Source organism: Cervus canadensis, chromosome 5, assembly GCF_019320065.1.
Source record: "Cervus canadensis isolate Bull #8, Minnesota chromosome 5, ASM1932006v1, whole genome shotgun sequence".
NCBI lineage: Eukaryota > Metazoa > Chordata > Mammalia > Artiodactyla > Cervidae > Cervus > Cervus canadensis.
The window spans coordinates 57,207,605-57,221,695 of NC_057390.1; the positions used below are offsets into that span (position 1 = coordinate 57,207,605).

At 37.0% G+C, this 14,091-nt stretch overlaps 1 protein-coding gene across 1 annotated transcript in view; it reads left to right on the top strand.

Moving 5' to 3' along the window:
- The window catches only part of COMMD1 (copper metabolism domain containing 1), a 200,753-nt gene that overhangs the window by 87,800 nt on the left and 98,862 nt on the right, over nt 1-14,091 (top strand). Inside the window, exon 2 of the mRNA XM_043468854.1 lies at nt 6,426-6,707. Coding sequence (XP_043324789.1) covers nt 6,426-6,707 — 282 coding nt within the window. The remainder of the gene's footprint in view (nt 1-6,425; nt 6,708-14,091) is intronic.

The following is a 14,091-nucleotide window of genomic DNA, read 5'->3' on the forward strand; positions in this document are numbered from 1 at the left end:
GTAAATGCCTTGGGTAATATGGTCATATTAACAAAATTAATTGTTCCAGTTTGTAAACACAGTATTTCTTTTTGTCTATGTCATCTTTTGTTTCTTTCGTTAGGGTCTTAGAGTTATTCTTTTATAAATGGTATTTATAAAAGAACCTAGTATCTTATTCTTTTATAAATGGTATTTACAATGCACTCCAGTATTCTTGGACAAGGAAATGGCAACCCACTCCAGTATTCTTGCCTGGAGAATACCATGGACAGAGCACCTGGCAGGCTACAGTCCATGGGGTTACAAGACTTGGATACTATTTAGCGACTCAACCACCAGGAGTATTCTGGCGTGGAAAGTTCCATGGACAGAGGAGCCTAGCCTGCTGAGTACAGTCCATGGGGTTGCAAAGAGTTGGACACAACTGAGTGACTGAGCACACACACACATTTTAAAATTTCTCTTCTGATAATTCTGTTAGTGTATAGAAATGCAACAGATTTCTGTATGCTAATTTTGTATCCTACAACTTCACTGGGTTCATTTATGAGTTCGAATAGTTTTTTGGTGGCATCTTTAGGATTTTCTATATATAGTATCATCATCTGTGAAGAGACAGTTTTACTTCTCTTTCGATTCGGATTCCTTTTATTATTTATTTTTTCTTGTTCAACTTCTGTGGCTGGAACTTCCAACTCTCTGTTAAATAACAGTGGCGAGAGTGGGCATCCTTATTTTGTCCCTGATCTTAGAGGAAAAGCTTTCCGGTTTTCACCACTGAGTATGATGTTGGCTGTAGGTTTGTCCCATATGACCTTTATTATGTTGAGGTATGTTCCTCTGTACCCACTTTCTTGAGAGTTGTTATCCTCAATGTATGTTTAATTTTGTCAAAAGCTTTTTCTGCATCTCTTGAGATGACCATAGGATTTTTATTCTTCAATTTGTTAATGTGGTATGTCTCCTGATTTTTGGATTTGAACCATCCTTGCATCCCTGGAATAAATCCCACTTGATCATGGTGTATGATCCTTTTAATGTATTGTTGAATTTGGTTTACTAATATTTGTTGAGAATTTTTGCATCTACATTTATCAGTGATACAGGCCTGAAGTTTTCTTTTTTTTTTTGTAGTGCCTTTGTCTGGTTTTGTGTCAGATGATGCTGGCCTCAAAGAATGAGTTTAAAGGCATTTCTTTCCCTTCAATTTTTGTTGGAATAGTTTGAGGATAGGCATTAACTCTTCTTTAAATGTTTAGTAGAGTTCACATTTGAAGCCTTATGGTCCTAGACTTGTTTATTGGGTTTTTTGTTTGTTTGTTTTTTCAGTTACTAATTCAGTTTCACTACTGGTAATTAGTCTGTGTGTGTGTGTATATATGTGTGTATATATATATATTCCACCTCCACCCCACCCCCAGTTCAGTCTTGGGAGATTCTACATTTCTAGGAACTTATCCATTTCTTCTCAGTTGTCCATTTAATTGGCATATACTTGTTTGTAGTAATCTCTTATGACCATTTATATTTCTGTGCTGTCAGTTGTAAATTCTCCTTTTTCCATTCTCATTTTATTTATTTAGGCCTGTGTTTTTTTTCCTGATGAGCCTAGCTAAGGTTTATCAATTTGGTGTATTTTTTCAAAGAATCAACTCTTAGTTTCATTGATCTTTTTGTTTTTGTTTTTTTTTAGTCTCTATTTCATTTATTTCTGCTCTGGTCTTTTATTATTCTTTTTTGTCTATTTTGACATTATTGACCTGTACAGAAGAATTTCAAATAATTTATGTAGATACTTTGCCTCCAAGAAGCTGGAGCAGAACTTCCTATTCCTTATGTGTGGGCTGCTCATGGTGACTTCCTACCAAACAGTAGATTATAGAAAAGGGAGAGAAAATAGTAATTTTACAGTGGAGAAACCTGACAAAGACTCTGCTAGGCTTCATGAGCAGTGATAAGCCCTTTTGCTACCATGTATTCTTGATATGGTATGATAAAAATGACAATTTACCTCTAGTTTTTCTCCCAAATCCTATAACCCAGTCTAACCATGAGGCAAATCCACACTGAGGAATATTCTACACAGTACCTGACCAGTACTCCTCAAAATTGTCAAGGTTACCAAATACAAGGAAAGTTTGAAAAACTATCATAGGCAAGGGAAACTTAAGGAGAAATGATGACTAAATGTAATGTAACTTGAATGGGATCCTGGAACATAAAAAGCACACCAGGTAAAAACTAAGGAAATATGAATAAAGTATAGACTGTGGTTAATAATAATGTATCAGTATTGATTCACTAATTGTCACAAGTAAAGTGTAAGGTGTTCATAGCCAAGGAAATTGAGTATGTGGTGCTAACTCTGTACTATTTTCACAGCTTTTCTGTATATCTGTGTTAAACTTGTCTTAAAAACATTAAAAAAATTGTAGATACTACTAGAGCTTCCTATAGGCCTCTCAGATTGCATTCTCCTTACCCTCTGAAGTAACCTCTGGCCTGCATTAGGTGTCGATTATCAACCTCATTCATAGTATTACATTTTTACTATATATATGTTTTAAATTTATAGTATTTTTCATCTGACAAAATTTTATATAAATAGTATCCTAACTTTATATATTTGTGTGCGGTTGCCTTTTTTGTTATTGTTGTTCAGCATTGTGTGTTTGCACTTTATTTGTATTGATAAATATAATTCTAATTCATTTACTGTGTATTAGTCCATTGTTTGATTGTCACTGACCATTTTTGTTGTTGTTGTCCTGGACGTTTGGTTGATTCTAATTTATTACTATTACCAACATTGTTGAAATAGCCATTCCTGTATGGGATTCCCAGTGCACAGACATAAGACTTACTTGAAGGTTTTTCCATTGCAGAAGACCTGTTGAGTTCTAGAATATGTACATCTTAAATTTTGATAAATAATACAAACTACAGTGGCCACAGGACTGGAAAAGGTCAGTTTTCATTCCAATCCCAAAGAAGGGTAATGCCAAAGAGTGTTCAAACTACTGTACAATTGCACTCATCTCACACGCTAGCAAAGTAATGCTCAAAATTCTCCAGGCTAGGTTTCAACAGTACCTGAACCATGAACTTCCAGATGTTCAAGCTGGATTTAGAAACAGCAGAGGAACCAGAGATCAAATTGCCTGCATCCGCTGGATCATCAAAAAAGCAAGAGAATTCCAGAAAAACATCTATTTCTGCTTTATTGACTACACCAAAGCCTTTGACTGTGTGGATCACAATAAACTGTGGAAAATTCTGAAAAAGATGGGAATACCAGACCACATGACCTGCTTTCTGAGAAATCTGTATGCAGGTCAAGAAGCAACAGTGATAACTGGACTTGGAACAACAGACTGGTTCCAAATAGGAAAGGAGTTTGTCAAGGCTGTATATTGTCACCCTGCTTATTTAACTTATATGCAGAGTACATCATGTGAAGTACTGATGGGATAGATGGGATAGATGAAGCATAAGCTGGAATCAAGATTGCTGGAAAAAATACCAATAACCTCAGATACACAGGTGACACCACCCTTATGACAGAAAGCGAAGAAGAACTAAAGTCTCTTGATGAAAGTGAAAGAGGAGAGTGAAAAAATTGGCTTAAAACTCAACATTCAGAAAACTAAGATCATGGCATCCGGTCCCATCACTTCATGGCAAATAGATGGAGAAACAATGGAAACAGTGACAGACTTTATTTTGGGGGGCTCCAAAATCACTGCAGATGGTGACTGCAGCCATGAAATTAAAAGACACTTGCTCCTTGTAAGAAAAGCTATGACCAACCTAGACAGCATATGAAAAAGCAGAGACATGACTTTACCAACAAAGGTCCGTCTAGTCAATGCTATGGTTTTACCAGTACTCATGTATGGATGTGAGAGTTGGACTATTAAGAAAGCTGAGCGCCGAGGAATTGATGCTTTTGAACTGTGTGTGGTGTTGGAGAAGACTCTTGAGAGTCCCTTGGACTGCAAGGAGATCCAACCAGTCCATCCTAAAGGAGATCAGTTCTGGGTGTTCATTGGAAGGACTGAGGTTGAAGCTGAAACTCCGGTATTTTGGCCACCTGATGTGAAGAGCTGACTCATTTGAAAAGACCCTGATGCTGGGAGAGATTGAGGGCAGGAGGAGAGGGGACGACAGAGGATGAGATGGTTGGATGGCGTCACCGACTCAATGGACATGGGTTTGGGTGAACTCTGGGAGTTGGTGATGGACAGGGAGGCCTGGCATGCTGCGGTTCATGGGGTCGCAAAGAGTTGGACACGATTGAGCGACTGAACTGAACTGAAGTGAACTTGAGCAGGGGTTGGCAAACTACATCTTGCAGGAGACACTGTTTGGGCTAAGAAAAAAAAATTGTTATAGAGATGGTAACACATTTTTTTAGGTAAATCAATTCCAGTTCAAGGTATTATTGATTGGAATCCAATCAAAATAGCTTATGTTAGAAGTGAAGTTAAATCAGAGTAGATTTCTTGATATACTTTGAGGAAAAGAATGATACACATCACCTGTGTTGTGCTGTGATATTGTGAAGCAAAGTGCCAGTGGAAATAATTTTATTTAATTATAGTATATTATACAAGTTAATGTTTCTGTTGAGTCACATAGCCAGAAAATTTGGATCCTTGTACCTGATAAATAGGCAGATATTCAGTAAATGTATGTAGAATTGTAATGAGAAATGCCTTTAATGTATGTTCTAACATTTATTGTACAATTTTTATATTCATAGAGGAATGAAAGACAACATGTTTGTCTTTCAGCCTCTGTTCCACCCATTTTACCTATATTCTGTGTGTACACTCCCTACCTTTCCATTCCTCTATTCTCATGTCTAATGCTTAAGTTTAGGTAGAACTCTTATTTCCAAATGATAGCAATACAGCTTAAACTATTTTGAATAGTAAATGGGATTTTTTGGTGTCTACAGGTGGAAAAGATGCTGAGATAACATGAAGTTGAAGAGCGGTCTGCAGGAACCAGGGCCTTGGGGGTTACAGAATAGGAATATCACTCCATTAGAATCCATTTTCATCTTTTTTTGCAATCAGATATTTTGCCAGAAAATCAAAGATGACTATTTGCAACCATCTAGCCTCATATTCTTCTGGTACCATCACACTCAAGAGGCAAGACCATTTCTCCTCCTACTCTAAACTGGGAGATTACTTTGGGTCAGTCATTGTGCCCAGAGAAAGGAGGTATTGTATTTTGGTTTGGAACTCTTGGTCAGGCAGGGGAAAGCTTGTTCTGAGATGAAGTATTAAATATCACTGTCCTATCCAAGGCTCCATTGCCTGAGCCCTTTGATAATTCCCAACTTCAGTTTAGCTGCTTATTCCTCTCAGAATAGCAGTGGCAGTTAAGGTTTGAAAATTTATGGAAAAGCATAATGTAGTATACAGTTTTAGAATAATATTATTGAATATTAACTATTTGGTTGAAGATAGGCTACAAATCTAAAGTAATACATTAATTTAACAAAATTTATTTAGTACTTCTTATGGACAAGACATCACACATTTATAGTATATCAAACCAAGCCTGGCTATAAGGCACTGTGAAATTATGTAAGATTTCATCAGAGCACTAATTCATTTTACTCTCATTATATTATTTTATTTTTATATTTTTATTTATTATTATTTTCTCATCATGGAACTGGATATTTATAGATTATAGTTATTAATAAAGAATTTGAGTGACATGGATTTTTTTTTTCTTTTGGCCATGCCTTATGGCTTCTGAGATCTTTGTTCTCCAACCAGGATTGAACTTGGGTCCTCAGCATAAAGAGCATGGAGTCCTGTCTACTGGACCACCAGGGAATTCCCAATGTGAAATTTTTAACAGTAACTTTTCCTATATTCAATATTTTCAAAGGGATTATTTTTGTACTTATGAAGAGCTTATTCTCATTACTGTCTTTTGATAACCCATTTTTAAAAGATTTATTTATTTGGCTGTGCTAGGTCTTCATTGCTGTGCATGGGCTTTGTCTAGTTGCATCAAGCATGGACTACTCTCTAGTTGGGGTGCACGGACTTCTCATCGTGATGGCTTCTCTTCTTGTGGAGCATGGACTCTAGGGCCTGTGGGCTTGAGTAGTTGTGGGGCATGGTTCCAGTAGTTATGGCTCGCAGACTCTGGAGTGCTGGCTCATTTGTTGTGCTGCAGCAGGCTTAGTTGCTCCATAGCATGTGGGATCCTTCCAAATCAGGGATTGAATCTGTGTTCCCTGCTTTAGCAGGTGGACTCTCAACCACTGGACCACCAGGGAAGGCCTTGAAGATCCTTTTTGAAAGCTTATTCAGTGATTAAGAATCATTTAAAAGTGTGATCTGTAGTTAAGAAACTATCTTTTTCTAGTTATCTACCAAATTCAAATTTATTCCTTTTTCTCTCTTTAGTCTATTGCGTCTGCAGACATGGATTTCAACCAGCTGGAGGCATTCTTGACTGCTCAAACCAAAAAGCAAGGAGGGATCACACCTGAGCAAGCTGCTGTCATTTCCAAGTTCTGGAAGAGCCATAAGACAAAAATCCGAGAGAGCCTAATGAACCAGAGCCGCTGGGACAGTGGGCTTCGGGGCTTGAGCTGGAGAGTTGATGGCAAATCGCAGTCAAGACATTCAGCTCAAATACATACTCCTGTTGCCATCATGGAGCTGGAAATAGGGAAAAGTGGGCAGGTGAGTTCAAGCTTCGGTCAATTTCCCTTTGTAAACTGTATTTTCTATTACATGTTAGTCATACATTCAGAACAATTTATTTAATGGTCTTTGTTTGCAGAGATAATAATAGGAAAAGATTCTGCTTTTTAGAATTCTTTTTCAGAGATAGAAATCATCTGAAAATATAGGTATTCTCAATTGTGGATTGAGTCTGAAAGCCACCAGCCTCTAGTATAGCTATCTCAGAGGAACAAAATGGATCAATAAGGTGACTGCACAGAAGTTGGCCACTGCTCCCTTTTGGTTAGATCTCAGCATTCAGAATCTCCAAAGCAATGATAAAGGTGCTAAATAAAGACCAGAAATTAAGATTAAACAACACAGAACAAAACTGACTTACAAAACTCATCTTTATAGGCATTCAGATATAAGAGGCCATGTATTTTAATTACAATATTGTCCTAAAGACCCTGAGTATATAGTATTTCTGTCCCTGAGCCTACAAATAATTTTTAATTGATACTGATTATTTACAAAACAGTACTGCTTTCCTTGCAATGGAGAAGGAAATGGCAACCCACTCCAGTATTCTTGCCTGGAGAATCCCATGGACAGAGGAGCCTGGTGGGCTCCAGTCCATGGAATCGCAGAGTGGAACACGACTGAGCGGCTCTCGCTCACTCGCTCACTCGCTCACTCACTCACTGCGTCCTTTCATTCTCCAGTGTCATCATGGCAGACATCCACATGGTTTTTCTTGAAGTCAGTTTGAACTGGCAGTCAGGTGACTGCCAGATCAGACTTTTAATGACCTGGTATATGTCTTTTGGGGGGAAAAAAAAGCAGCAACTTGTAATTAAGAAGAGGAAACCCAGACCACTGAATTAGCTAATTAGATTTATTTCCAGATAAATAATCAAATAAGTGGTTCTGTTACATGCTATAATAGAAATTTATTTCTTTTCTTCCAATAAGGAGAACATTTTTTTAGCTGGCAGGTTTCCTCACATATTCCCTTATTGAGTTTCTTAGGATTGTTCAGTATTTGTAGTTCCCTCATGACTTTTTAATTTTAATTTAAAAGATAATCCCTTTTTAAAAATTGTACTTTTGCAAAATTTATTTTGAGGTCCTTTCATTCCGTTATTTTCTAAGCCTTTATGACTGTGGTTTCTCTGATCCTAAAGTCTGTTTTCTTAACCACTCCAATTATTCCTAAACCAAAAATCAGACATTTAAAAAGGTGCAGAAAGTATTCTTGGATATTTCAGTTTCACCAGCCATTTGTATAGGCTATTCATTTTTTATTCTGGCAGTAGTGATTATTTCATTTTGTCTTCAAGTATTTGTTCTTTGGGCAAGAAGATGGAAACATACGTATCTGCTTTGACTTTCCTAGAAAACCATATGCTGTGCTAATAAGTCACTTCAGTTGTGTCCGATTCTTTGCCATCCTGGTAGCCCGCCAGGCTCCTCTGTCCATGGGATTCTACAGGCAAGAATACTGGAGTGGGTAGCCATGCCCTCCTCCAGGGGATCTTCCCAACCCTGGGATTGAACCTGCATCTCTTAACCTCTTCTGATTGGCAGGCAGGTTCTTTACCACTAAGTGCCACCTGGGAGGAAAACTATTATAGTATTGCTTTAACTTGATATTTTCCTAGTGTTTCTTGAACTAGGGTTTATAATGTACCTTTTGATTTTATATGCCATCTAAACTTATTGGGTATTGACACAGGGATTTAAAAAATCTATTTTTGAGTTCCTATGATTTTCCTTTCATTTTGTTAGCTAAAGTAATAAAAAAAACTTTTTTAAAAATAGTGAAGTGGTTTTTTGTCAATCAGTAATTCTAAACATCACTACAGATTTTTTTAGCTAGCTTTAGGAACATTTCATGATTACTTAGAATAAGTTGGTAAGCGTTTTTTTAAGAGGACAGATATTTTAGGGTTGACAGCTATATAATTTCTCTTGCAAGTGTGTAGTTTCTTGCTGCAGCTCAGAAGCAGCCACAGGCAGTATGTAAACAAATGAGCATTGCTGTTTTTCTAGAAGGTTTACCTATTTCAGTAGAATCAATAGGTCCTAGAAGTCAGAGAGTCTTTAAGGACTTGTCTAAGGTAAATTACGTAGGTGAGGTGACATATAAGCCCATTTTCTAGAGAAGGTATATGAGGCAGATAAGTGACTTGCTTCAGACCCACCTGCCAAATGGTAAAGTGAGAACTAAAATGGGGATCACCAGACCTAGTTTTTCCAAAAATCATTGATGCCCACATTGAGGAGCTTTTTTTAGCTTCTCACAATAGTCTGTGCCAAGAAAATATGTTAGGTATACAATGTGGTAATCAAGAGCATTGATAGGAATATTACTGAGCAATAAGAGGGAAAGAACTTTTGATATACACCACAAATCGGTTGAATCTCAAAATCATTTGCTGAGTGAAATAAGCCAGATGAAAAGTTTTTTTAGCATAATATGTGATTCTTCTCATATAAAATCCTAGAAAATGCAAAGTAACCTATAGTGACAGGAAGCAGCTGCCTAGGCATAAGAGTAGAGAGAGGGATTAAGTTAGATTACAGAGGGGTGCATGAAAATTTTTAAGTGTGATAGAAATGTTTATGTTCATTGTGGCAACAGTTTTATGGATATATATTTATATCAAACTTATGAAATTGCATACTTTAGATATGCAGTTTATTGTACATTATTTATACTTCAAAGTTGTAAAGAAAATGATCACTATGCAAATGATTGGAAATGTACTTAAACCCACAAAGATTCTTTGACTGAAAATATATTCTTAAATCAAGAAAAGGTGTAAAGAAAAAAGTAAACTGTAATAGAACCTAGACTGGCGGTAAAATATACAACCCAGATCCTACCAGAAACGTTTTTGTGAGACCTGGACCTTTGGTTAGTACTCTGTCAGCTTCTAGATGAATGTTATTTATGACATACTTTACTAAGTCAAGTTACCAATTTTTAGAACATACATAGGCAACAAAGGCAAAGTTATTTTCACAGTACTGTCATTGGATGAGTTAGTTAGAGAATTAATGAGGCTAAGGTATTAAGAGGTTGCTTCTAAGAAGAACGATCAAGTTTTCTGAACTCTAGTGTCTGTGTGTCTGTTCATATATCTTAATCAACTAAATCACTGTGTTCATTTTGTGTCATTTTAAATCAGTGGTTCTTGGTCAACACTGCATATAAGAATGAGTTTTGGATCTTTAACAGTTCTCATGCTCTGGACATACTTCACACTAATTAAATAAGAATCTGTGGAAGGCTTCACTGGTGGCTCAGTAATAAAGAATCTGCATGCCAATGCAGAAGACATAGGTTCGATCCCTGATCTAGGAAGATCACACATGCCATGGATCACCTAAGCCCATGGGTCACAACTACTGAGCCTGTGCTCTAGAGCCCAGGAGCCTCAACTGCTGAGCCCACATGCCATAGCTGCTGAAGCCTGCATGCCTAGAACCCATGCTCCAAAACAAGAGAAGCCACTACTTTGAGAAGCCCATATACTGCAACTAGATAGTAGCCTCGCTAGTCTCAACTAGAGAAAACTCCGCACAGCAATGAAGACCCAGCACAGCCAAAAATATAATAAATTTTCTAAAAATTAAAAAAAAAAAAAGAATCTGTGGGGATGGGACCTGGGCATCAATGTTCTTTAAAATTGTTGATTTCAAAAAAAGGTCAGGGACTTTCCAGGCCATCCAGTGGTTATGACTCCACTGCAGGGGTTACAAGTTTGATCCTTGGTCGGAAAACTAAAATCCTGCATGCCCAGTAGTGTGGCCAAAATACAAACAAACAAAAAATAGCCAACTAAAACTGGTGATTTCAGTATTCATCCAGGGCTGAGAACCACTGTGTTAAAGGTAGCAAAATACTCTGATTTAATATGCAGGTCAGGAAGCAACAGTTAGAACTGGACATGCACCAACAGACTGCTTCCAAATAGGAAAAGGAGTACGTCAAGGCTGTATACTGTCATCCTGCTTATTTAACGTATATGCAGAGTACATCATGAGAAACGCTGGGCTGGATAGAGCACAAGCTGGAATCAAGATTGCCAGGAGAAATATCAATAACCTCAGATATGCAGATGACACCACCCTTATGGCAGAAAGTGAAGAGGAGCAAAAGAGCCTCTTGATGAGGGTAAAAGACAAGAGTGAAAAAGCTGGCTTAAAATTCAACGTTCAGAAAACTAAGATCATGGCATCTGGTCCCATCACTTCATGGCAAATGGATGGGGAAACCATGGAAATAGTGAGAGACTTCTTGGGCTCCAAAATCACTGCAGATGGCGACTTCAGCCATGAAATTAAAAGACGTTTGCTCCTTGGAAGAAAAGCTGTGACAAACGTAGATAGCATATTAAAAAGCAGAGACATTACTTTGCCAACAAAAGTCCGTCTAGTCAAAGCTATGCTTTTTCCAGTAGTCATGTGTGGATGTGAGATTTGGACCATAGAGAAAGCTGAGTGCCAAAGAACTGAGTCTTCTGAACTGTGGTGTTGGAGAAGACTCTTGAGAGTTCCTTGGACAGCAAGGAGATCCAACCAGTCCATCCTAAAGGAAATTAGTCCTGAATATTCATTGGAAGGACTGATGTTGAAGCTGAAGCTCCAATACTTTGGCCACCTGATGTGAAAAACGACTCAATGGAAAAGACCCTGATTCTGGGAAAGACAGAAGGCAGGAGAAGAAGGGGACGACAAAGGATGAAATAGTTGGATGGCATCACCGACTTGATGGACATGAGTTTGAGCAAACTCTGGGAGTTGGTGATGGACAAGGAATCCTGGTCTGCTCCAGTTGCAAAGAGTTGGATATGACTGAACGACTGAACTGACTGAGGACTATTTATTCAGGTACTAGATGTGGTGGTGGTAGGTTTTTGGTTTTTTATTCCCCCTCCCTGCTTAAGTTTCTCTCTTCTACCCAGTTTGTTTGCATTACTTCTTTCTTTGGTCCAGAAAGTACATTTAACAACTGGCAACCAAAGTGCATGTTTTACCTCTTTTTTTTTTCTTATTAACCACAATATATAATACCTTTGGAGTATGAGGAAGCCAAAGTTACTAAGAGGTTACTAAGGAAGTAAATATTTATGGACGTATGCAAAGCTAGAGAAAATGACTGTGCACTAGTGACCTAATTACCTTTCTTGTAGTAAATGTTTTTCTTCAACAGAAATAAAATTTTTGCAGGAATAAAACATGGGTTGAGTCATAAAAGTACACAGAAAACTTTGAGGTAAACATTTCATGTCCAAAGGGAAGAACATCAGTGCTTTACTTGTATAATTGATATCCTTTCATATTTTATCATAAATGAGGACTGGCATGTATATTTAGGAAAGTTTCATTGTTTTGCTTACTTCGTCAGTACCATTGCTGTGTTTGTCTTTCTTGGAACTGAAATAGAATTTCTCATAGAATGTTTTTCTTTTTTTAAACAGTAACATTTTTGGGGGTGGGGGGATCATTTATATGCTTAGTAGAGTCTCATATATAGTTATTTCTCTCTTTAAAGCCTCAATTTTGGCTTTTTATAAAGACATGTTAATTTTTCTTTTGTAACTTCTTGTTTTTCAAGACCAGTAAGACATTTTGTGAGGAAACATTTTGCCACAACTTCCATGCTAAACCATTTAGTAGTAAATTATTTCTTCTTTCTTCTGCTAAACTGTTTTTTCTCAAGTATTTAGAGATTCCCTGCCTGTAGAGATCCTGAAGTATAAAGCTCTGTTTCTTTATTGTTATTTTTAAAAAATGGCTAATGTTGTTGCCTTTTCTAGAGGAAGTTTTATTGTATCAAGCACTCTAGTTTTGACTTATGTTTTCAGCCAACATAGGGAAGAAGTAGAGTCTACCTTTACTGATCTGTTTTTTTTTCCCTGCCCATCTCATCAGATGTGCAGTCCTGTCATTTTCAAGCAGTTAGATAAGAAATGGGATATCAAGAGATTATATACAATGGTGAGTGAATACAAGTGAAAGTTGCTCAGTCATGTCAGACCCCAGGGACTGTAACCCCCTGGCTCCTCTGTCCATGGAATTCTCCAGGCAAGAATACTGGATTGGGTAGCCATTCCCTTCTCCAAGAGATCTTCCCAACTCAGGAATCAAACCTGGGTCTCCTGCATTGCACACGGATTCTTTACTGTCTGAGCCATCAGGAAGCCTATACAATGATAAACATGCTCTCATTTCTTGGATCAAGACAGATTTGGCTCTGGATTAAAAGGCCAGCATTTTGTCTGAAACATAGGTAAACATCTAATCTCAAAAGAAAGTAATCACTTATTTTTAATTTGCACAATTCCTTCTAAAACAATGTACACTAATGTCCTTGTATAATTTTATCTGGTAAGGAGTCATAGTCAGTTTTGTGCTGAGTGCTCTTACATACTATTGTCGCCTCTTAAGCCTGAGCACAACCACCACAACTCCTTGCTTTGTGTCACAGGAGAAGAAGCAAAGTTTAAAACACATTCTCCCTTTCTCATGCCTTTCTCTTTTACATACGTATATATACACTTACTTGTATATGTATCAGTATGTGGGGAAATTTGTAAGGATGGGATATAGAGAATTAACACTCAGTCACCATTTTGAGATCACGTTGCAATAGCTGTGGAGGGGAGCTTAGATAATCTTACTAGTTATACAAGTTGTAATGCTTGGCCTATTTCTGATAATTCTTATTTTTAAAGTTGGATTTTCACTTTTAACAATGTAATAAAGGAAAGCCTACAGAGAAATTAGTCAAACTAATCTAACAAACCACCCTTTGTCAGTATGGAATGATGAACAGCTTGAGGATGCTTTAAATCAGTTTAGAATACTTTTTTTAAATAAAGGAATTTTTCCATTTTATATTTTATATAAGGTTTCAAATATTGGGTTTATTTAGTTCTAAATAGGTCAACCCTTTTTGTAACTCTAAGATATATAATAATTTATTTTCTAAAGTTGTAGTCCTAAACTTACAGTTCCAAGATATAATTTGTAGGAGGACAGTGCCCAAGGTCTATAACAACACAAAATAAGAGTAAAAAATTTGGTCCTCGTTGAAAGCCGTTATAATTTTTATTGTGTTCATTTTTGTTAAACAAACATGGAGACCCAAAACTTAATATTTAAATTCTGGCTAGCTCTGAATTAGCTATTTGCAAAAATACCTTGTACAGAAGGAAGTGTTTTACAAAAGAAAAATGATGCTAGAAAACTTTTGTTAGCATTTCCAATTAGAATGAATAGAGAATAGGTAATGGCCAGTGGGGGGGGGGGGTGGAATTTAAGTGATCATCTAGTTTTGAAACAATTAAAACCAGAACTTTTAAGTAGTTGATAATTTACCAGTTAA